The 21,906-nt window shown below is 56.5% G+C and overlaps 1 protein-coding gene across 3 annotated transcripts in view; it reads left to right on the top strand.

Moving 5' to 3' along the window:
- The window catches only part of LOC133357641 (phospholipase D1-like), a 107,701-nt gene that overhangs the window by 73,561 nt on the left and 12,234 nt on the right, over positions 1-21,906 (top strand). For all 3 annotated transcript variants that reach the window (XM_061575706.1, XM_061575707.1, XM_061575708.1), the window contains 22 exons: positions 2-255; positions 1,002-1,135; positions 1,664-1,809; positions 2,721-2,859; positions 3,537-3,602; positions 4,950-5,008; positions 5,778-5,870; positions 6,475-6,627; positions 8,396-8,545; positions 9,882-9,965; positions 11,232-11,313; positions 11,867-11,977; positions 12,366-12,575; positions 13,790-14,171; positions 15,148-15,228; positions 15,819-15,938; positions 16,515-16,633; positions 17,566-17,679; positions 18,122-18,232; positions 18,713-18,801; positions 19,444-19,557; positions 21,626-21,675. In XM_061575706.1, the coding sequence (XP_061431690.1) occupies positions 2-255; positions 1,002-1,135; positions 1,664-1,809; positions 2,721-2,859; positions 3,537-3,602; positions 4,950-5,008; positions 5,778-5,870; positions 6,475-6,627; positions 8,396-8,545; positions 9,882-9,965; positions 11,232-11,313; positions 11,867-11,977; positions 12,366-12,575; positions 13,790-14,171; positions 15,148-15,228; positions 15,819-15,938; positions 16,515-16,633; positions 17,566-17,679; positions 18,122-18,232; positions 18,713-18,801; positions 19,444-19,557; positions 21,626-21,675 (2,861 nt within the window). The remainder of the gene's footprint in view (position 1; positions 256-1,001; positions 1,136-1,663; positions 1,810-2,720; positions 2,860-3,536; positions 3,603-4,949; positions 5,009-5,777; positions 5,871-6,474; positions 6,628-8,395; positions 8,546-9,881; positions 9,966-11,231; positions 11,314-11,866; positions 11,978-12,365; positions 12,576-13,789; positions 14,172-15,147; positions 15,229-15,818; positions 15,939-16,514; positions 16,634-17,565; positions 17,680-18,121; positions 18,233-18,712; positions 18,802-19,443; positions 19,558-21,625; positions 21,676-21,906) is intronic.

The raw sequence follows: 21,906 nt of genomic DNA, 5'->3' as shown, positions 1-21,906 counted from the left end.
GGCCCTCCTGCTGCTGTCCCGGAGGGGACCGTGACTCCGCCGGGCCCGACATGCCCCGTCAGACCAACGGCGCCGACGCCACCCTCGACGCAGCGCGGGACGCCTCCGGCGGCGCGAGCGACAACGCCAGCGGCGCCGGTCCCCCACCACCGTCGAGTCCCGGCCTCTCGCTGAGCATGGCCCACCTGGTGATGAGCGTGGAGGAGCTGGAGGAGCTCGGAGCGACCGAGGAGACCGACTCGCACCGGCGGACGGGTGAGCGGCGGGTCGTGGTGCCCCCCTTTGCAAGGAGGTTGGGGGTTCGATCCCAACCCCTGACGACGCCCTGCTGCTGTTTTTTTGGGAGTTTGCGTCTCCCTCCCACCCTCCCTTTTTCTCTTTCCACCGTGGATTTTTTTTTCGTGCATTGAGATTGTTTTGATTGTTTTGCTGCTGTAAATTTCCACGTGATTAAGCCACTTTTGTTGAGCTGTCATTTGTGGCCGGGTCGCTTCTGAAAACTAAGTAAACACCTCGGTGGGCCCTACCTGGTAAGATAAAAGATGATGTAGTTTCGTTTGTGCATTTTTCAAGTAATTTGTTTACCTTTCCTATACTTTGCACTCCTATCGAGTTTTTTTCTCTCTCTCGTTTGTCGTTTTAACGTTCTGACCCCGGTGACCCCTGACTAGACATCTCTGAAACAAAGAGCTTCATAGCCCATCACATTCCTCCTCCAGTCATCAATAAATATTCCGATATGTGATCCGTCGTAACGTTAGCTCTCTCTCTCTCGCTCTCTCTCGCTCTCTCTCTCTCTCGCTCTCTCTTCTTCTCCTTCCGCCTGCTCTGTGTGGATTTCCTACACGTCGTCCAATTTGTCTAACTCCCACGGCTCATAAAAAACATGAAACCTCAGATTGCGCGCAAACCAAACGGAAATCTTCAGACTCCGCCAACGGCACTTGTCACCGGCAGTCACGGCGACGGGAGGGGCCTTTGTCTTTGTGCGCGGCGCGCAGTCGAAGGAAGGATCCCCTTCGTCGCCGTTTTCCACCTGAGTCAGGTGAAGAGCGCCCAGGGCTACGTGTTCCTGGACTCGACGCCCATCCGCGTCCGCGTCACCGAGGTGGAGAAGACGGGGAACTCCAAGAAGGTCTGTCCGGGTGCTCCCCCCCCCCTCACCTCACACCCCCCCCCTCATCTCACTCTCCTCCCTCCCCCCGCCAGCCGTCCATGCTGTCGGCTCCCTGCCAGACTCGGATTCGGAACCCTCCTCCTCCTCCTTTTATTCTCTTTCTCTGTTGAACAACAACAACCCACGCTGGTCACCGCACTGGTCGTCGTCGTAGTCTTCCTCGTTGTTTGTACGGCTGCTGCTGATGTGTAGATGCCAAGCAAACAAAAAGACTACAATTTCACATTCAGATGGTCTTGACTTAAAGCTTTCGTGACTGCAGGGATTCATATTCTTGGTTTTTTTGGTAAAGTCACGTAGAAGGGAAATAATAAAATAATATTGATATTATTTTATTACTTCCCTTCGGGAGCGCGCTAACGGGAGCGCGGTAACGTGAGCGGTAACGGGAGCGCGGTAACACGGGAACCCGATGCGGCCGATCGCGCATGCCCCACGTTCTCACCGGACCTCTGTGCCCCCCCCCCCCGTGCCGGCGCGCTGCAGATGGAACGTGCCAACATGTACACGGTGCGGTTCTCCCACGGCGACTTCTCCTGGGACATCAAGCGCAAGTACAAGGACTTCCAGCAGCTCCACCACGAGCTGCAGCGCTACCGCGCTCTGCATCGCATCCTGGAGCCCGCTCGCAGGTCCGACTCGTGACCCCCCCCCCACGTGACCCCCTCACGTGCCCCCCCCACGTGCCCCCTCACGTGCCCCCCCACGTGCCCCCCCCCACATGCCCCCCCACATGCCCCCCCCACGTGCCCCCCCACATGCCCCCCCACATGCCCCCCCACATGCCCCCCCACATGCCCCCCCACCCCCCCCACCCCCCCCACCCCCCCCACCCCCCCCACCCCCCCCACCCCCCCCACCCCCCCCCCCACCCCCCCCCACCCCCCCCCACCCCCCCCCCACCCCCCCCCACCCCCCGCGCGAGGCCACATAGCAGAGAGAGACGCTGTAGATGACGGTGACGATGTTTGTTTAGGTTTAATCGCGCACGCTCTCGTCGGAGGCAGTGCGGTGGCTGCCGGTGGCTCTAATAAATTGGTGGGGGTACAGAAGCCTGCATGGGGGGGGGGGGGGATGGTGGGGGGGATTGGGGGAGCAGTGGGAGTGAAGAGAAATTATCAGTTTAGCACGTAGGCCTTCGCGACCAATATCATCCATAAATAGAGGTTACAAAAAACGATGCAGGTGATGATGTTTACAATAAGCGGGCGAGTATTTTTTTGGGAGCTTGTTTTTGTGACAAGCGGGTCTGCCTGGCCAATCGACGAGCCGCCCGAGCTGTGCTCGAGTTGAACGACGTCACCTCGAGCGGCGCACCGCCCCTCGCCCAGTCGTCAATCCACTGCTGGATGAGCGCCCCTCCACCCAACGCCGCGGCGGTCACGGCAAGGAGGCGGGGTTGGGGCGGTTACAACAATCCGCGCGTGCGTAGCTTCTCGTAGCTTCTCGTAGCTTCTCGTAGCTCAGCGTCTTCCCCCTCTCGTCGGCGCACCCGCCCGGCGTCTCTCTCGCTCGCGCCGACGCCGCCGTTCCCCGCCCGCAGCCACCTCGAGCGCCGCCGCACGGTGAAACCGAAGCGGGAGGGCGCCGACTCCAAGATCCCCGAGCTGCCGAGCCGCCTGGAGGGCACGCGGCGAGAGGATCCGTTCGCGAGGAGGGAGGACTACGTGTCCAGCCGTAAGGTGGGTGGGTTCCCGGCCGGAGCTCGCCGGGCCGATGTTGCGGCGCGACTTCACACAGTCAGGGCAACTGCGCGAGTGCAGCCTATGCGGTAATTGACGGATTTGGCAAATTCGGACCGTGAGACCGGCACACGTGACCCGACTTGTCGAATGACGTCATGTGACGTGGGTGGGTGGGTGGGTGGGGGCGGCATTTAAATCCTCGCACCAAGGGCCCACGCCACCCACGCTCGGCGACGGGAGTCCCTCTGCAGATTCATCTCGTACGTGAAAACACGCACGGGGTACCCAGGGGGCTTCACAAGAATGTGGATGTGTTTGAGAATTTGCAACGATGCCACAAGAAATGTGCCTGGAGAGCAGAATGATGGCGAAAAAGTGGAGACTCTTTGACTTTTAGAAACTATTAACAAAGATTTGTTATCATGTTACAGATAGTCGACGATAGTCCCATATAAGTGTTAGCATTTTTTTTAACCACCCTGTATTGTATGAGATATATACAGCGCCTTGTGACCTCCGGGTGAGTGAAAGGCACTATTGAAGTGTAATTTATTATAAATTATTATTTTTATGATGAGATATATGAAATCCCAAAAAAAATGAAAGCACGTTTTTAGGCGAGACGTGGCCACGTGCGGCCGTGCCCGTGACGTGTCCGCTTCCGTGTGCTCCAGAAACAAATCGAGAACTACCTGAGCGGCCTGTTGCAGTACCCCGTCTACAGGAACCACCCGGCCACGGTAAGGGACTACAGCGAGTGGTTCTCATCCGCCAGTTCGCCCTCTCGGTTCGACGGCCTGGCCCCTTCGTTCAGCAACGCCCGAGGCCGCCGTGAACGTCTGCTGTCAGAATTTAGAATCTTTATTTAGACAGGCTGGAGGAATCTGCCCTGCCTAATGTGGGGGGGGGGGGGTGGCCTTTGTGGGGCCGCTGGCTTGGCAGCAGCATTCGATTTGGCAGGCAACATCTGGGCGGGTGAGGACAGCTCCACAAATGTTTGCTGGGAAACGTTGATTCCAGGAAGCGGCCGTGTCCATGGGCAGTAACGCTCGCTGTGGAATATTTTCAAGAGTTTGTAGAATATTTGAGATGACGACGACGACGATCTGTTGACCTTGACCCACGTCTGGGTGGATTTTCCGTTTCGTATCAGAATCGTCTTGGATTAACCAATCATCCACCCAGCAGATTAAACCACGCCTCGATGCTATCTACTCGCACGCACGCACGCACGCACGCGCGCACGTACACACACTTGGCTCAAACAACCTTGACATCACGCGGCCAACCTTTCACACTCGAGCGAGGAGACGCATGTCCACAGATAAGGGGCCCCTTTATGTCATCTCCGAAATCACAAGCGGAGCTGTTAGCGCGACGGGCTGTGAAACGGTGGCGCGGAGCTACGGAGCGCAAGCGGTGCCAGCGCCCAGGGGCCTAGGGGGAGGGGCTCAGGGCGCCGAACTACAAAGGGAGGGGGGCGTGGGTGGAGGAGGAGGGGGGGGCGAGGGGAGCGTGTTCCCCCCTCGGCTACAGCTCCTCCAAAGACAAAAGATCCCCTGGTGTAGGTTATACGGCCTGTTTGGGCAAGTGCTGTTAGCGAGTGGTGCTATGAAGGCTGGCACAGCGCACGTGGAGAAGGGGGGTGGGGGAGACGAGTATGACGGCCCTGTTGTGTGTGGGAGCGGTAAGCGCTACGCTGCTCTTCGAACCTGGTGACCCGGGTTCGATTCCCGCTCACGGCCAACGCCGGTGACGATTATCTGAACCGGTTATGGGCCTCCCCTAGGTCGACTCAGCCTCAAATGAGTACCTGGCGCGGTGTGTAAACATCGCCACTGGAGAGACAAAGGCGTGGTGTTGGCCAGCCACCCCCTCGTGTGCCGTGCCGGCCTTTATAGGTGCTCACTGACAGAACTTGCCCCAACAGTCTTTTCAGGCTATATGGGGGATCTTTGTCTATCTTTCATGGTTCCTGCATTTGGATGTTGTCTGCCAACTACACGAAGGAGTGTTTCTACGCAGCGTTTGAATCCACTCTCTCACCTGCGTCTCTCTCTCTCGCCTCCTCTCCCTGGGTGGTGCAGCTGGAGTTCTTGGAGGTCAGCGGTCTGTCCTTCATCGCGGACCTGGGCCCCAAGGGCATGTGAGTTTTATCTCGCTGACATCTCCGGCAAGAGACCGCCGGTCCCCGGGTTTGAGAACCCCCAACAGTCCGGGAATTGGCGTCTGTGTTTCGGGCGTTTGATGGAAGCGATTTGATCTGCGAGCGGTGGGTGTTGCGTTGAATCTCGTTGCAGGAGTCTGCCACGTGGCTCTGATGATAGACCCAGTGCCGCGTGAGGTGTCGGTCTGGGTTTGGTCTCCAGTGGAGCAGGTGGCAGCCCCTAGCAATGATGGAGCTCACGTGACGACTCCTAAGAACCAACTTGCAGGAGCCTCGGTGCAAAGTTTCAGAGTATTCTTTGTTTGCTCAGTCACTTGGGTCAATTACGACACCGATGCAGGAGATTACATTTATACGTGCGTTGCTTCATCACCATCGTCATCATGATCGTCGGCCGTGGTCAATCCACTGCTGGATGAAGGCCTCCTCCCCAAGCCGACACCACCTCTCGTGACCCCGTGATCTCCCCAAGCAGCCGCACAATAATTGGTCACCGTCGCCTGCAGCGGTGGCTGCTGGGTAAAACTTTTGGTGGTGCCGGTGGCAGGTAGAGAAAATGGACGTTTGGGGGGCTTGGCCAGACCTATGCCGGACATCTGTGAAAAAGAGCTTAATAGCTCATTGGATTCCACCAGTATAATTAAATATACTAATTCTGATTCTATGCGAATGGCCTTAGAACGGTGGCTTGTTATGGGTGGGATCCGGAGTTAAATCCTCACCGATGTAATGATTTGATCTGTTGCAGCGAGGGCTACATTGAGAAGCGATCGGGCGGCTACAAGATGCCCGGCTTGCACTGCTGTGGGAAGCGCGAGGTCTGCTTCCGGTGGTCAAAACGGTACGTAAACCTCGTGCTCTCTTTTAGCCCCCCCCCCCCCCCTCCCAATACGTTCCATTCATTGGCTACCACATTCTGATAAGCTCCCCCCCCCCTGCTCCCCCTTAACTTGTATTTAAGAACTTGCATCTTGGAATCCCTGCCTCACTTGATGCAGCAAATCTGACTGTGACGGTCCCACCTGATGACGGAGACTTGTGTTGCCTCCGAAACGTCGTGATTTTAATTATTTTATTTTAATTAATTTTAATTTCATTTTTTACCTACGTGACTTTACCGAAAAAACTACGAGTATGAATCTTTGCAGTCACGAAAGCTTCAAATCTAGAATTCCAATTCTGACCACGGCCACACTATGAACTCACCGGGACCATCCTGGCCAGACGGGGACGTCTGACGATGAGCGGATCACGTCTGACGGAAGAGCGAGATTGAAAAGTTACTTCTTTTAAACGACTTTTTGCGTTTAGTTTGTTGTCCTACCCCCGCACCTCCGATTAGCGCGGTTGGCTACGTATGGTGCGAAAGAAGTTCACCAAACATGCATAGAAGAGGGATGACCGACCGGTGGTGACGCTGGTTGTGGTGGTGTGGCGTGCTGTAGGTGGCTGGCGGTGAAGGACTCCTTCGTGCTCTACATGAAGCTCGACGAGGGGAAGATCTCATCGGTGATGCTCTTCGACTCGGATTTCGTGGTCAAGATCGGCCAACAGCACACGGAGGTGCGCAGTGGCGTCGTCATCCAGAACCTGACCAGGTGAGACCCTCGCCCGCCCGCTCGCCTGCCTCACCCCATCTCACCTGTCCGTCTGTTGGTGCGGTGTGGTTGGCATGGGTTGTTTGAAAGTCCTGTTCTGGCCTCGGCAAGTCCAGATGATTTCTTGTTCGTCACGGTTACTGGTTACTACGACCACCATTGGTTACTGTTCCTGTGAGCTTCACTCATTCGTGTTGAGGACTCGGTTCTACCAGATGCTGTCGAGTGGCCTCATCCACACTGTGCTCACAACAGCACACTGCAGATCACAACAGCACACACTCACTCACCCACCCACTCACCCACCCACTTACCCACCCACTCACTCACTCACCCACCCACCCACCCACTCACTCACTCACCCACTCACCCACCCACCCACTCAACCACCCTTCCACTCACCCACCCACCCACTCACTCACTCACTCACCCACCCACCCACTCACTCACCTACCCACCCACTCACCCACCCACTCACTCACTCACCTACCGACTCACTCACCTACCCACCCACTCACCCACCCACCCACCCACTCACTCACCCACCCACCCACCCACTCACTCACTCACCCACTCACCCACCCACCCACTCACCCACCCACCCACCCACTCACCCACCCACTCACCGCAATGCAGGTCATAACATTTCTCTCTCTGCTCCTCTCCTTGCATCGCTCTGCTCTGGAACCCTCTCTCCCTCCCATCGTCCGTTTCTCCAAGTAACCTCTCATCTTGCTCCATTCAAGAAAAGGTGTTGTTACGCTACCCTCCAGATTGAAGCAAGAGTTGTGGGGGAGCATGTTTTGTAATCCTGTAGGGGTGTGTGTGTGTGTGGCTGCACCACCGCGTCTCACTACCCAGGCGAGCGGTATTGCTGCGCTACGAACCTGGCGACCCGAGTTCGATTCCCGCTCACGGCCACCAACACCAGTGGCGATTATCTGAACCGGTCCTGGGCCTCCCCTAGGTCGACTCGGCCTCAAATGAGTAGCTGGTGCAGTTTGTAAATTTGGGCACTCGGGAGACAAAGGCGGCCGGGCGTGGTGCTGGCCAATCACCCCCTCGTGTGCTGTGCCGGCCTTCATAGGTGCTGCTACTCGCTAACAGCACTTGCCCCAACAGTCTGTTGAGGCTGTGCTAGCGATCTTCATCTTTGACTGGATTTATATGATCTTGGGGGGGGGGCTGTTCTCAGTAAGCTCGATAAATTACACTGGTCAACACACTATTTCTGGCATAAGGCATTCCAACGTTTTTAAGGTAATTTTGGGGTGCTGGTTCCAAATCTGGCATCACATAAGGTTTTTGAGATATCAAATATTGCATTTTCAATAAAAACTGCAGAAGAAAAATCTTAAATAAATGTGGATATATACATAAAATGATATTATAAACACACTATCCTAAAAATACAGCACCATATTTTAACACTAAAGCAGTCACTGACTCGCAACAACTTGCAATCATAAGTGACGGAGTTAATTTCGGGTAAAATCAATGAAAATGGGGTATGCCGATAGCATCAAAATGAGATGTGATAACACAAATCTGAGATCAGATTTGGAATCAACACCCTGAAATTAGTCTAAAACAGCTGCAAAAGTCCAGGCCAAAAAAAAATATTTTTTTTTTGTTGACCAGTGTTAAATAAATCCTGGCCAATGTTCGTGTCACTCCGCGTTCCTCAAAACCTCCCCGTCCCTTTCCTCGATACCTCCCCAACCGCCCCCCTGACCCCCCCACCCCCCACCTCCCCACCCCCCCGCAGGACTCTGACAATCAAGTGCCCCACGTTCCGCCACGCCATGTGGTGGGGGAAGTCGCTGCAGCAGTTTGCGGAGACGCACGGCAAGGACTACATGCAGCCCAACCGATTTGAATCGTTCGCTCCGGTCAGGGAGAAGACGCTCGTCAGATGGTGAGGAGCGGCTGGCGGCACTCCGCTGGCGACACTTGCGGCGTCCTCGCCGTCGTCACCGCCCGCACCGTCTTGGAGGGCGGTCGGATTTCGAGCAACTCCTCCGCATCTCTCGGTGGCTCGGTGCTTTTGTTAGCGTGGAAACCACAAAGGCGTGTACCGCCTCGCGCCACTTGAAATCGGGCAATCGGAGATTGTAGACGTATCTTCTTGGTTCTTTCGGTAAAGTCACATAGAAGGGAAATAATAAAATAATAAAAATAAAACATAATGAAATTGAATTCTCACGACGTTTCGGCCACAACACAAGCAGGTGAAGAACAGGTCTGTCGGAAAGACAGCTTTAAATCGAAATTTTGTAGATATATTCAAGTCTGCCTTTGAAAACCCATCTCTCCAGAGTGGCCTTGCCTCTCTAGTTTGGTCGGTTGCCCCCTGCTTCCGTTTTTATTTCACTGCTTTTCATGCATTGCGCATTGGGATCCTAGGATGGAATGCGCATTATACATTTTAATTATTATAATTATATTCTATATTTGAAGCTTTCGTGACTGCAAGGATTCATGCTCTCAGTTCTTTCGGTAAAGTCACGTAGGTAAAAAAAAATGAAATTAAAATAATAATATTTTATTTTTATTAATTTTAATTTAATTTTTTTTACCTACGTGACTTTACCGAAAGAACTGAGAGTATTATAATTATATTATTATTATTAAGGGGGAAGGGCGGAGTGATGCTCGCAACAACGAGCGGAGCGCCGCACCGCTAACACTCGGCAAGTGGGGAGCGGTCAACCCACGACGCCAGCCCGTATCCTGCGACCTCCTGCCAGCGAGCTTGCGACCTTTCCCGTGATGGCCTCATAAGTGCACCTAGCCTGGCGCAACTGCCGCGGTGGCATCACCGTCACGAAGGGGCGAACGGCGACTGCTGTTGCCTTGTGTGTGCGCGTGTGTGCACGGCTCTGTGTGTGTGGCCATGGTTGTGTGTATGGGGTGCATGCGAGTCCGTGTGTGTGTATATATTGGTTGGGTGAGCAGTTGGCGCACTGCGCTACGAACCCGGCGACCCGAGTTCGATTCCCGGTCACTACCAATAACAGGGGGCGAATATTTCAACTGGTCTTGGGCCTCTTCTCCTCGGTCGACTCGGCTTCAAATGAAGTGCCTGGTGTGGTGTGTAAACATCGCTAGCACTGGGGAGACAAAGGTGGCCGGGTGTGGAGCTGGCCACCCACCCCCTCGTGTGCCGTGCCGGCCTTCATAGGCTTCCACTAAAAGCTCTCGCCCCAACAGTCTGGTAAGGCCGTACGGGCTGTGATCGTTGTCTCTTGTAGGTTCGTGAACTCTTCTCAGTATTTCACGGAGATGGCTTACGCCCTGGAGGAGGCCAAGGAGGAGATCTTCATCACTGACTGGTGGTGAGTGCCTCCGCGATTCTCCCCCGGCTCACAGCCCGGCCCCACCACCATGCCCCACCACCCGGCCCCACCATCCTGCCCCTCCACCCGGCCCCACCACCATGCCCCACCACACATGCCCCACCACACATGCCCCACCATCCAGCCCCACCATCCAGCCCCACCACACATGCCCCACCACACATGCCCCACCATCCAGCCCCACCATCCTGCCCCACCACCCGGCCCCACCGCCCTGCCCCACCATCCTGCCCCACCATCCTGCCCCACCATCCTGCCCCACCACCCGGCCCCACCGCCCTGCCCCACCACCCAACCCTCCCAACCTGACCCTCCGACCGGCACACTACCTGGACACGGGTGAAGGCAAACGCCGCAATCGCGCGGAGGGCAAAGGCGCAGCCCCTGCAACTGCTTGCTCCAGCAACTGCCGCATGACGAAGGGCCTCCACTCTGTGCGAGCTCACGAGAGCCCCGCTCGGGCGGTGTATGTATTTGGCCTACTCTTCCACGCCGGTCAGGCACCTTGCAAAACGTGGGAGTTACCCACACGTTACCCCACAACGCACGACCCGCCGATCGTAGACGGAACTTGCGGCGTGCCAATTTACACTTCCAATTTACACTTCCAATTTACACTTCCAATTTACACTTCCAATTTACACTTCCAATTTACACTGCCAATTTACAATGACAATTTACACTTACAATTTACACTGACAATTGACATTGTCTAAACGTTCCATTCATGGAGGTGGCCGAGCCATTCCCCACCGTAGGACCACAAAGCTTGGGCAATTGTTGTGGCCGCTTCTGGCCGCCGTCCTCCTTGCCTCCCCTACCCCCCCCCCCCCCCCCAGCGGCCCCGTGCACATGAACGTCACGACCACGGCACTGTGATCTTCATTTTGCATGAATGACGGGAGATTTTTTTTAAAGCGATATAAATATACAGGGTTTCCCATGAGTCTGGAATCATAGTAAAAACACAGCTCTATGTTATTGGCTCGCGGTCTGGATGCAGTCTGTGAAATTCAACAGCGACCTCCCTCCGACTCCGATTTCCTACGAGTAGAATTATCTGGACTCCTTCTTCCTTACAGAAACAAACAAAATATGAATTCGTTATTTTCCTCTACGATTCCAGACTGGTGGACCGCCCCGTAAACACGTTTATCAAACCGCTCAATTGGCGGTGGGTTGCTTGTCGCCTAACGGTGGTGCCACCTGGGTCTGCCCCCCCCCCCCCCCCGCGCGTCGTTCCAGGCTGAGTCCCGAGATATTCCTGAAGAGGCCGCCAGTGGAGGGAAACTACTGGAGGCTCGACTCGGTGCTGAAGAGGAAAGCCGTGAGTGTCGTCGGATGGCAACGTTGATTGACGCCGTCCCTACGCGGTTCCCACGATTCGTGATGTATCTCTTCGGGGAGGGGGGGGGGGGTTAGGCCACTGCGGAAGGATCTGCCCAAATGTGTGGGTTGTAAGAACCCTCCACCACCCAACGCGGCCAACCAAATTGAGCTGCCACGCGGCGCGCAAGCGTTTTGACGACGCGCCCGCTAACTCCCGCTCGAGCTCAACTCACCGTTGAAGTTGCGGAACAATAATCTCGTTTTGCTTCTCCGAGAATTGGGGTTGTGAGCCCGTGGGTCTCTGGGTCCCCCCCCCCTCCGCCCACGCGTCGCTACGCAAATCCGTGGGTCGATCGGACTCCACCCGGATCGGTGTTGAATCTCGCGATGAGCCCATCGACTCGCTGCGCCCGACGGCCCGGCACAATCGCCGGGGGTGGCCGTGCGGCTTGACCCCGGATGTCGGCGGCGGCGGTTTCTGACGTCTGTCTGACGTCCGAACGGCGTGGCCCGCTTCTTACGAATGGTCAACGTCGGTCCGTGTGGTGCAGGAGGCCGGCGTGAGGGTCTTTGTGCTGCTCTACAAGGAGGTAGGCTTGGCTCTTGGACTAAACAGCGACTACAGCAAACAGAAGCTCATGGGACTCCACCCCAACATTAAGGCAAGGCCTCCACCCACCCCGCCACGCTCACTCGCTCGCTCGCCCGCCTCTGCTGATCGCGCCGCGGCGTCCGTCGTGAAGGCCTCTCTGCGCTCCGGCCTTCGTGGGCCGCAGGAGTTGGTGCACCGTGGACACTCGCCACGAAAGCGGCAGTGGAGGCGCCGATGGTGCTTCTTGCTCACTTGTGACTACGATGATGATGATGATGACGACAGTGACAATGATGATGTCGATGTCGACGTCTACGATGGCGATAACTGTGACGACAACGACGATCGTCACGCCAACGAAGGACGATCGCCAATATCGACGCTGCCACCGCTACCTCCACGTCCGCCCTGCTGCCCGTCATCGTCCCCCCCCCCCTCGCCCTCTTCCGTGCGTGCAGGTGCTTCGCCACCCCGACCACGTGTCCTCTACGGTGCTCTTCTGGGCGCACCACGAGAAGCTGGTCGTCATCGACCAGACCGTGGCCTTCCTGGGCGGCATCGACCTGGCGTACGGCCGCTGGGACGACTACCAGCACCGGCTCACCGACATCGGCAGCGTGCAGCGCACCAATGTGCCTGGGACGGACAGCCCCTCGCGCCAGCCGAAGGTGCGCCAGATCCGTTATCGTCGTCATTGTCATCGTCGTCATCGTCGTCATCGTCGTCGTCATCATAGTCGTTATTGTCATCGTCATCATCGTCGTCATCATTGTCATCGTCGTCGTCATTGTCGTCATCATCGTCGTCATCATCGTCGTCATCATTGTCATCATCGTCGTCATCATCATCGTCATCATCGTCATTATCGTCATCATCATCGTCATCGTAGTCGTCGTCATCATCATCATCGTCATCATCATCGTCATCATCGTCGTCATCATTGTCGTTATCGTAGTCATCGTCGTCATCGTCGTCATCATCGTCATCATCATCGTCGTCATTGTCATCATCGTCATTGTCATCATCGTCATCATCATCGTCGTCGTCATTGCCATCGTCGTCATTGTCGTTGTCGTCGTCATCATCGTCATCATCATTCCGTGCCTCCCAATGCGGAGCGCCTCGATGCGCCCTAGGCTTGTGTCAGGGTGGGGGGTCCTCCCGCTGGCAGCTCTCCCTGTGCGGCTCAAGGCGAGGGCAACGCCGGCCTATCGAGTGGCCGTTAGTCTGTCGGCAGTGGGTTGGGGGGGTGGGGGGGTGGGGGAGTGGGGCGGTGCGATGATGCCACCTGTGCTCTTATCCGGTTAGATAAATCGTGAGCGGTCTCATTGGCCGCTCGCGGTTCGATTCCATCTTCCGGCGCGGCGGTTGAAACGAGGGGGGGGGGGGGGAGTGGGTTTCTTGAACCTGCCGCCTCTGTCCGTCCGGCAGTACGATTGGGCCCACGGCAAGTTAGCCAGTCCGCAGGTCGTGTGTGGCGTGTGGTACAGCGTGGCAATTCCCACCGCTCCTAAGAGCTGTGACCGGTGTGGATGAGTAGGCCAAATACCGGCGAGGTCGACGCGTTCGCAGGTCGCCGTCCATTACCGCACATACGATCACCACGGTTGGCTACGTACGGTGCGAAAAAAGTTCAACTTACACACACACACACAGACTCACACAGAGACTCATAGACTCACACAGAGACCTATAGTTTGTTGTCCTTTCCCCGCACCTCCAATCAGCACGGCTGGCTACGTACGGCGTGAAACAAGTTCAACGCACACACACGCACACACACGCACACACACGCACACACACGTACACACACGCACACACATGTACACACGACGACCGCGGAGGTTGACGCCGATGAAACTGACGCCGCCGCCGCCGCCAGGCCGAGGAGGCCAACGGGAAGAGCAACCCGGGCCTGACGGTGGAGCAGCAGCAGCCGCAGCAGGAGGAGGAGGAGGCTCCTCCGGACGTCGTCGATTTCGCGGCCGCCCCGCAGGAGGCCAGCGCCTCCGGCCTACGCGAGTCCTCCACCGACGCGGAGAGGCCCGCGGGCGAGGTGGAGGCGGAGGCGGCCGCGAGGCCCGGCATGGCCGGCTGGAAGCGGGCGATGCAGGCGATGAAAACGGCGTCGTCGGAGAGCGGGAGGGAGGAGCAGAGGTACCGTGCGACGCGGCGGCGCACGGACAGCGTGGACGAGGAGGACGCGGATGCGGCGGGGACGGCGCGGCAGAACAGCAACGACGTCATGGACGGCATCGTGCACCGTGAGAGACGTCGCGCCGCACACCGGAATCCGATTAGCTATGAAGCTCTTTGTTGACAGGTGTCCAGTAAGGGGCACGGGGTAAGAACGTTACAACAACAGACGATTACATAAACACGATAGGAGTGCACAGTACAAGAAAGGTAAACAAATCACCCAAACACAAACACATTAACTAAACCATCCCCATCCTACCAGACAAACTCTTGGGTGGTGGCTGGGGGCTGTTGCCAACAAAGTGCAAAGTGTACAAAAGGTAAAACCAATCACTTATACACAAATAAAACTCAACATTTTTTTTTATCTTACCAGGTAAGGCCCACTGGGCTATTAGCTCATTTTCCGAAGCGACCTGGCCACAAATGATAGCTCAACGGAAGCGGCTTGTCATCACGTGGACATTTATAGGAGCCACATAATCTGAATAATAGAGACACACGGTTGCTAAATGTGGAGGGGAAAACCCGGAGGACCCCTATCACGTGGAGAGAGAGAGAGACACACAAACTTCAAATGTACAGCAGGTGTACATAACACTCGTCAAGATGATCCGGCGAGGATGTCAAGCAAACCGGGCAAATTGGGCCAAAGGGTTGGTGCCCAGAATTTGGCGATTTTACAAAAAACCTCACCCCCCACCTCCCCCTCCACTTCCCCCCCCCACCTCCCACCGGCAGATCGCCCCCCCCCCCCCTTGCCGGAACGTGGCCATCGTCCTTTTCGTCATCGTCATCATCATCATCGTCATCATCATCGTCATCGTCTTCCGACCGCAGCATTCAATCCGCACCGACATCTCGGAGACGCTTAGAGGCCCCGTCACCTTCTGTGAAGGCCCTACGACCTCTCTCGCCTAGTTTCTAAGCGCGCCTTATTGCGCGCACTACATACTGCGTCGTCATCATCATCATTGTTGTTGTTGACACAAGCCTCATCGGCCACGGCGATGACATCGTGCCGCTGTGTCCGCCGCGCAGGCTGGAGGAGCATGCTGAAGCAGCGGTGGCTCGACAAGCCCAAGTATCCCCTGCGCATGCACAAGATGCACATCCGTGAGGGTGAGTGCCGCCCCCCCCCGCCTCTCCCGCCCCAGCTTCTCACCCCCACTCGGCACGGCGCCGAGGTTGTCGGGCGATGGCCGGCGTCGCGATGGTCACAACGCCGGCGTCGGCCTTCCACGAGGCCCTCCGGCAAACGCTGCGGAACGCGCACGCTTGTGTGCGCGCTGTTGTATGCACGTTGGACTCTTTCGCACCATAGGTAGCCCACCGCGGCTCATTGGAGGTGCGGGGGAAGGAAAACACCACTAAAACACAACACCACTAAGACACAACACCACTAAGACACAACACCACTAAGATACAACACCAAGCGGTTCTAAAAAAATTGGTGTTCAGCTTCTGGTCGGCACGATGGGAAGGGGAGTGGTAGGGGTTGAGTGTAAGTGGGGTGGGGTGGGGGGGTTGTCGCCCACGCGTTTTCTGATGACGGGCGACGACGACGATGGTGAACGTGTCCCCGGTGTCCCTATTTGGTGTGCCTGTGCGGTGTATGATGTGCTTGTCTCCTCGGTGTGTGCCCGTGCAATGTGCTTGTCCTCGGTGTGTGTCCATGCGGTGTGTGTGTGGTGTCCCGGCGTGCGGCGTAGACTACGGCTCGACAAAGAGGACGAGCGTGGAGTTGTTTGGCGAGGCGCGCTTCTGGCACGGCAAGGACTACTGCAACTTCGTGCTCAAGGACTGGGTGCAGCTGGAGAAGCCCTTCGATGGTGAGGCCCCCCCCCAACTCCACCTTGGCCGCCCCACGTGGCGGTGACGCAGGAAGGGCCCTGGGTTCGACTCCTGACCGGGGCGCCTCTCAGTGTGGAGTTTGTGTGTTCCATCTCCCCCCCCCCCCCCCCTTACTGCGCTGGTCTCCTCTGGATTTTGCCGGTTTCCTCCCGTAGCTGAATTTTAAAAAAATCTACATATAATTTGTGTTGGCCAAACATCCCATTGCAGGACCCTCCTGAAAAAGAGTCTTCGGACTCGATGCGCTATTCCTAGCTGAATTAGTAATTGTTATTGAGGGGCCATAGCCTCCATTGTAGGACGAGGGATGTGCCTTGGCATTCTTGTTGTTCTGCATGTGTGTATGTATGTTGAACTTCTTTTTCACCGTACGTAGTTGGGGATTTTTGTCGGCCTGCCTTCTTAGGCTCGGGGTTGTGGAAGTATTTTCCCGGGAGGGGGGTGGGGGGCAAGGTGTGAGGAGTTGGCCGCAAGCCGCAAGGGGAAGGGCCGTGGCCTCGCCCGCTCTCGCCGAAACTAAAACCGCGGTCGGCGCTGTTCCCCGCCCGGCGCAGACTTCATCGACCGCTACACGACGCCGCGCATGCCGTGGCACGACATCGGCGCCGTGGTGCACGGCCACGCGGCCCGGGACGTTGCGAGACACTTCATCCAGCGGTGGAACTTCGCCATGGTGAGTGGCGGCGGCGGTGGTGGTGGTGGTGGTGGCGGTGGTGCTGGCGGTGGTGGGTGGTGGTGGCGACAGTGGTGGCAGTAATGGTGATGGTAGCGGCACTGGTGGTTGGTGGCGGTGGCGGTAGTGGTAGTGGTGGTGGCGGTGGTGGTGGCTGCGGTGGTGGTGATGGTGGCGGTAGTGGTGGTGGTGGTGGTGGTGATGGTGGCGGCAGTGCTGGTGGTAGTGATAGTGACCGGGCGTCTGCGTGAGTTCATCAGCGATAAATTCTCTCACGAAACAAAAAACGAGCAGCGCCATTATCGTGGCGCCTCCTGTCGTGCGACGTTTCGTGGCACTGCCGATTCGCGGTCACCACCGCCGCCACCACCATCACCGCCACCACCACCAGCACCGTCTAGCCATCGCGCCAAGCACATTCTGTTGTCAGCGACTATTACGCGCGTCTAGTTGCGTGCTTACGTGGCTGCCGCGCACTTCAGGTGTCCCGCCAACGGTAAAACCGGGTGGACCGTTACCCCGTCGTGCAACTCCCTTTCTCTTTCTCTTCCGTCACTCCCTCTCTCCGTGGAGTCCAACCGGTGAGTGACGACGACAAGGCCCCCGTCGCAACACAAAGAGAGCGCGTGGTGGGGTCTCAACAGCCGCGGGTTTCACTCGGCGCAAAGGAACGAGCAAAGGTCGAGGGCCCCCCCCCCCCCCCCCCCCCGGGCGTCGTGCAGTCCTCCCTCTCTATTTCTCTCTCCGTCCGTCAACGACGCGGTGGTGTTCGAAAGCCTACGGGGAAGCTTTCATCCAGCAGTGGATCGACGGGCGGATGGGGTGGTCTTTCAACGATGATCGCCAAGTTCTGCGTTTGCTTGCGAGCGGCACATGCGTCGTTTGGCGACGAGGTGGGACCTCGTCTCTCACCGTCTCTCGCCCCCGTGCAGACGGTCAAGAAGAAGAAGTCCATCGAGCACTTCCCCTTACTACTGCCCAAGTCGCTCTCCATGGCCGACCGCATTCCCTACGTCGTCACGGGCTGCGTCGCCGCCAACGTGCAGGTGTGGCTGCCCCTCCCCTCCACTCCTCACGCCTCCCTGGGCCGTCCCTCTCCATCGCTTCTTGGCCCCCCCTCCCTGCCCCTCCCTGCCCCTCCCCCATCCCTCCCTGGGCCCTCCCCGTCCCTCTACATCGCTCCCTGCCCCCCCTCCTTGCCCCTCCCTGCCCCTCCCTGAGCCCTCCCAGCCCCTCCCCCATTCCTCCCAAACTCTCCCCCCATCACTCTCTGGCACTCCCCCTCCTCCTTGCCCCTCCCTTCCCCTCCCTTCCCCTCCCCATCCATCCCCGCCCCTCCCAGTCCCACTCTGCGTCGGTGGAACCTTGCGATGAGGGGGGCGAGGGGGTTCCGCGTGTTCCCCGTTGAGCCTCTTCCGAGCCACAGGGTATCTCTGCGGCTGGGCGCACCGCGAGGGGTTCACCGGCCGCTGCTGCGCGTGCCGACAGGTGCTGAGGTCGGCCTCCGATTGGTCGGTGGGAATCAAGAAGCACGAGGAGTCCATTCACAAGGCGTACGTGGAGGCCATCCGCGGGAGCCGCCACTACATCTACATCGAGGTGCGGCTCTCTGCCCCCCACCCCCCGCCCGCTACACCCACCCCCCCCAACCCCGCCCAGGGTGTAGGCGGTGCAACTGCGGCATGCAAATCGGTGCACTCGCCGCAGTCGGCCGATCGGCAGAGGCGGAAGTGGCCACTCCCCGCGCGGAGTTGTGATCGGGGAGAAATGCGTGGAGCCGATGGGAGGGCGGTTTTCTGCATTGGGGTGAGGTGCGGGGATACGCGCCCACCTCTCCCCACGCGTCTTGGGGGCGCGGAAGAGTAGTTCAAGTTCATGTATTAGGTATAGCCCTGTGAGCCATTCGGTTCTTGAATCAGGTGCAACCGCAACAAACAAAAACACAAAAACATCTTAAAGTGAATAGGCCAAAATACCCTCTAGACGGCCCCTGCCGCCAGCAGTTGGGACGTGGCAAGCAGTTGCAGGGCTGCGCCTTTGCCTGCTTTTCTGATTCTCCTCCGTGGCCCCGCAACACAGAACCAGTTCTTCATCAGCTGCACGGACAACCGCATCGTGTGGAACGGCATCGGAGACGCCATCGTCGACAAAATCCTGGAGGCTCACAGGTGACTTGACCTCTCTCGGTGATGGTGATGGAGGTTGATGATGTGGATGTGGATGGTGGAGGTGGTGGTGATGTGGATGGTGGAGGTGGTGGCGATGTTACTGTGGACGGTGCAGGTGATGGTGATGTTGATGCGGATGATGGCGGTGAGAAATTGTGATGTTGGTGATGTTGGTGATGTGGATGTTCGAGGTGGGTGATGATATCGATGTGGATGGTCGAGGTGATGTGGAGGGTGGATGTTGACGTTGATGGTAGATGATGGGTGCCACGGTAACGAGATGTTAACCACCTCGCCTGGTATACAGGAGGTCGTGGGTTCGATCTCGACCCCGACGCCTGCTGTGTATTTGGAGTTTGCGTGTCGCTCTCTGCCCGTGGTCATGTGGGTTTCCCTCCGGGTCCTCCGGTTTTTCCCCTCCACATTTAAAGTGTCGAGTCACTTCGTGGAGCTATCATTTGCAATGGACGGGTCGCTTCTGAAAAAGAGTTGCGCAGCTCAGTGGACCCTTACCTGGTAAAATAGTTCGTAGTTTTTGTATTTTTAAGATGACCCCAGTGAATGGTGACCACCGCAGAGTCCCAGTGCCACCACCACCGATCCCTTCTCGCTCAACCCGACTCTCCGTGCGTGCGTGCGCAGGGATGGCCGGCGCTTCCGCGTCTACGTGGTGGTGCCGTTGCTGCCCGGCTTCGAGGGCGACATCTCGACGGGAGGGGGCAGCGCCATCCAGGCCGTGCTGCATTTCAACTACAGGTCAGGGGGGGCGGGGGGGGGCGGGGGCGGGGCGATCGTCGATAAAGACCGGAGCCGAAACCGTGCCGCGCCGTTCCTGTAATGGTCTGAAACCCCCGTGGCCCCCACTGGGCATGGGTGACAAAGATTCATACTCGTAGTTCTTTCGGTAAAGTCACGTAGGTAAAAAATTTAATTGAAATTAATAAAATAAAACAATAAAATCACGACGTTTTCGGAGGCAACACAAGTCTCCGTCATCAGGTGGGACCGTCACAGCCAGATTTGCTGCATCAAGTGAGGCAGGGATTCAAGATGCAAGCTCTTAAATACAAATTAAGGGGGGAGGAGAGGGGGGGAGGAGCTTATCAGAATGTGGTAGCCAATGAATGGAAGAGCTTTGCGGACCGTCGGATTCCTCCTCCAGTATAAATGTGCTTGGTATGGCAGGGGCACGGCTTGCCTCTTGGTTCCCAAGCAGGGCACGAGCGTCACCTAACGGAGCGATTGGGGCTTGTCCCATCGCTGCGATCACTTTGCTGTCGTTAATTCTAGATTTGAAGCTTTCGTGACTGCAAGTATTCATATTCTTAGGTTTTTTCGGTAAAGTCACGTAGGTAAAAAATTCAAATTCAAATTAATAAAAGTAAAATATAAATAAAATAAAAATCACGACGTTTCGGAGGCAACACAAGGAAGTCACAGCACATGATACAGCTTGTGTTGCCTCCGAAACGTCGTGATTTTTCTGTTATTTTTGTTTAACTTTTATTAATTTAAATTTTTTACCTACGTGACTTTACCGAAAAAACCTCAGAATATGAAGAGTTTGCTGTCGTTGTTTGTGCTCCTTGTTTCGGTGCCCTGTCTTGATTTATTTATTCGTTGCTTTTGATTTTGCTCGGGAGTAGCGGTAGTAGTAGCAGTAGGGGTTTTCATTTGCTTGGTGTGTGTGCATATGCGTGCGCGTGTGTGTACATGCGTGTGTGTGGGGCTTGTTTCACGCCGTACAAAGCCAATCGTGTGTATTGGTTTGGTCCTTGTATTTGGGGACCCCTCTAATTACGAACGAGTTAGTTTCCAGAGGTACTATTCGTAAGTCGATTTGTTCGTAAGTGCCAACTTTACTCCTGTCGATTCCAAATACGTTGAACGGCGTGTACACTAAACACGCGGAATGGCTCTCAAAGTTGTATAATCTCCTGTAGATGTAGATGCCACTGGTTCTTCACGTTCTGTAGATGTAGACGCCACTGGTTCTTCATGTTCTGTAGATGTAGATGCCACTGGTTCTTCACGTTCTGTAGATGTAGATGCCACTGGTTCTTCACGTTCTGTAGATGTAGATGCCACTGGTTCTTCACGTTCTGTAGATGTAGATGCCACTGGTTCTTCACGTTCTGTAGATGTAGATGCCACTGGTTCTTCACGTTCTGTAGATGTAGATGCCACTGGTTCTTCACGTTGTGCAGATGTAGATGCCACTGGTTCTTCACGTTCTGCAGATGTAGATGCCACCGCCGCCATCTATTGCGCTGCAGTTGAACTTACGACTCTCGGTCCAAACAGGCAGCTGGACACACGGACATGTTTGTTCTTATCTCTGAAAGTTGGCAAGTCGAATGTTCGTAAGTAGAAGAAGAGTCCCGTATAGGCAATTTACACCGCTGTGGGATGCAGTTGGCAATGAATCATGCCGCTATATCAAATGCAGGTGTTGTTATCGGCGGGCGTTTTCACGACTGTCGCAGCGCCAGACCCGAGCAATGACGGGCTCGTTGCTCCTGCTGAGCGTAGCGGCCACGAGCGGCTGCGGGGTCACGTGGGGAAACCCCTTTTGACGTGCAACGGCGTACGAATGGGAAACGACGATCCGCTCGCTGAACCCTGGCACTCCCCCGTCTTCTGAGACTTGCGACCAGCGTGGAAGAGTAGGCCAAGGTGGTCTTCCTCTCTAGCTCCCTCTAGCGGTGGCCCTTCCACCAGCAGCGGCAGAAGCAGGGAATTGCGGGGCTGCGCCTCTAACCCGTTGATTTGGCGACTGAGGAGAGGGTGCTGACCGGGCCTCCTGCATTTCCTTGCTTCTCAGGACGCTGTGCAGAGGAAAGTACTCCATCATCGAGCGGCTCAAGGTGGACAGTAAGTGGCACCCACAGCTCACTCACTCACCATCGTCGGCCATGGTCGATCCATAGCTGGATGAATGCCTCCCCAAACCGCCACCACCACCGCCACCACCGCCACCACCGCCACCACCGCCACCTCTCTCACGATCCTGCAATGTGTGTTGCCCAAGGCCCACTCACCCCATTGAACCGTTTAACTGCCTGTTGTGAATGCATAATGGACTAAAGAGAGCTGCTTTGGTAT

Source organism: Lethenteron reissneri, chromosome 58, assembly GCF_015708825.2.
Source record: "Lethenteron reissneri isolate LAM-NWPU_2019-01 chromosome 58, ASM1570882v1, whole genome shotgun sequence".
Lineage (NCBI taxonomy): Eukaryota > Metazoa > Chordata > Hyperoartia > Petromyzontiformes > Petromyzontidae > Lethenteron > Lethenteron reissneri.
The sequence above is the reverse complement of the archived record's forward strand: the minus strand, read 5'-3'. Positions and strand labels throughout refer to the sequence as shown.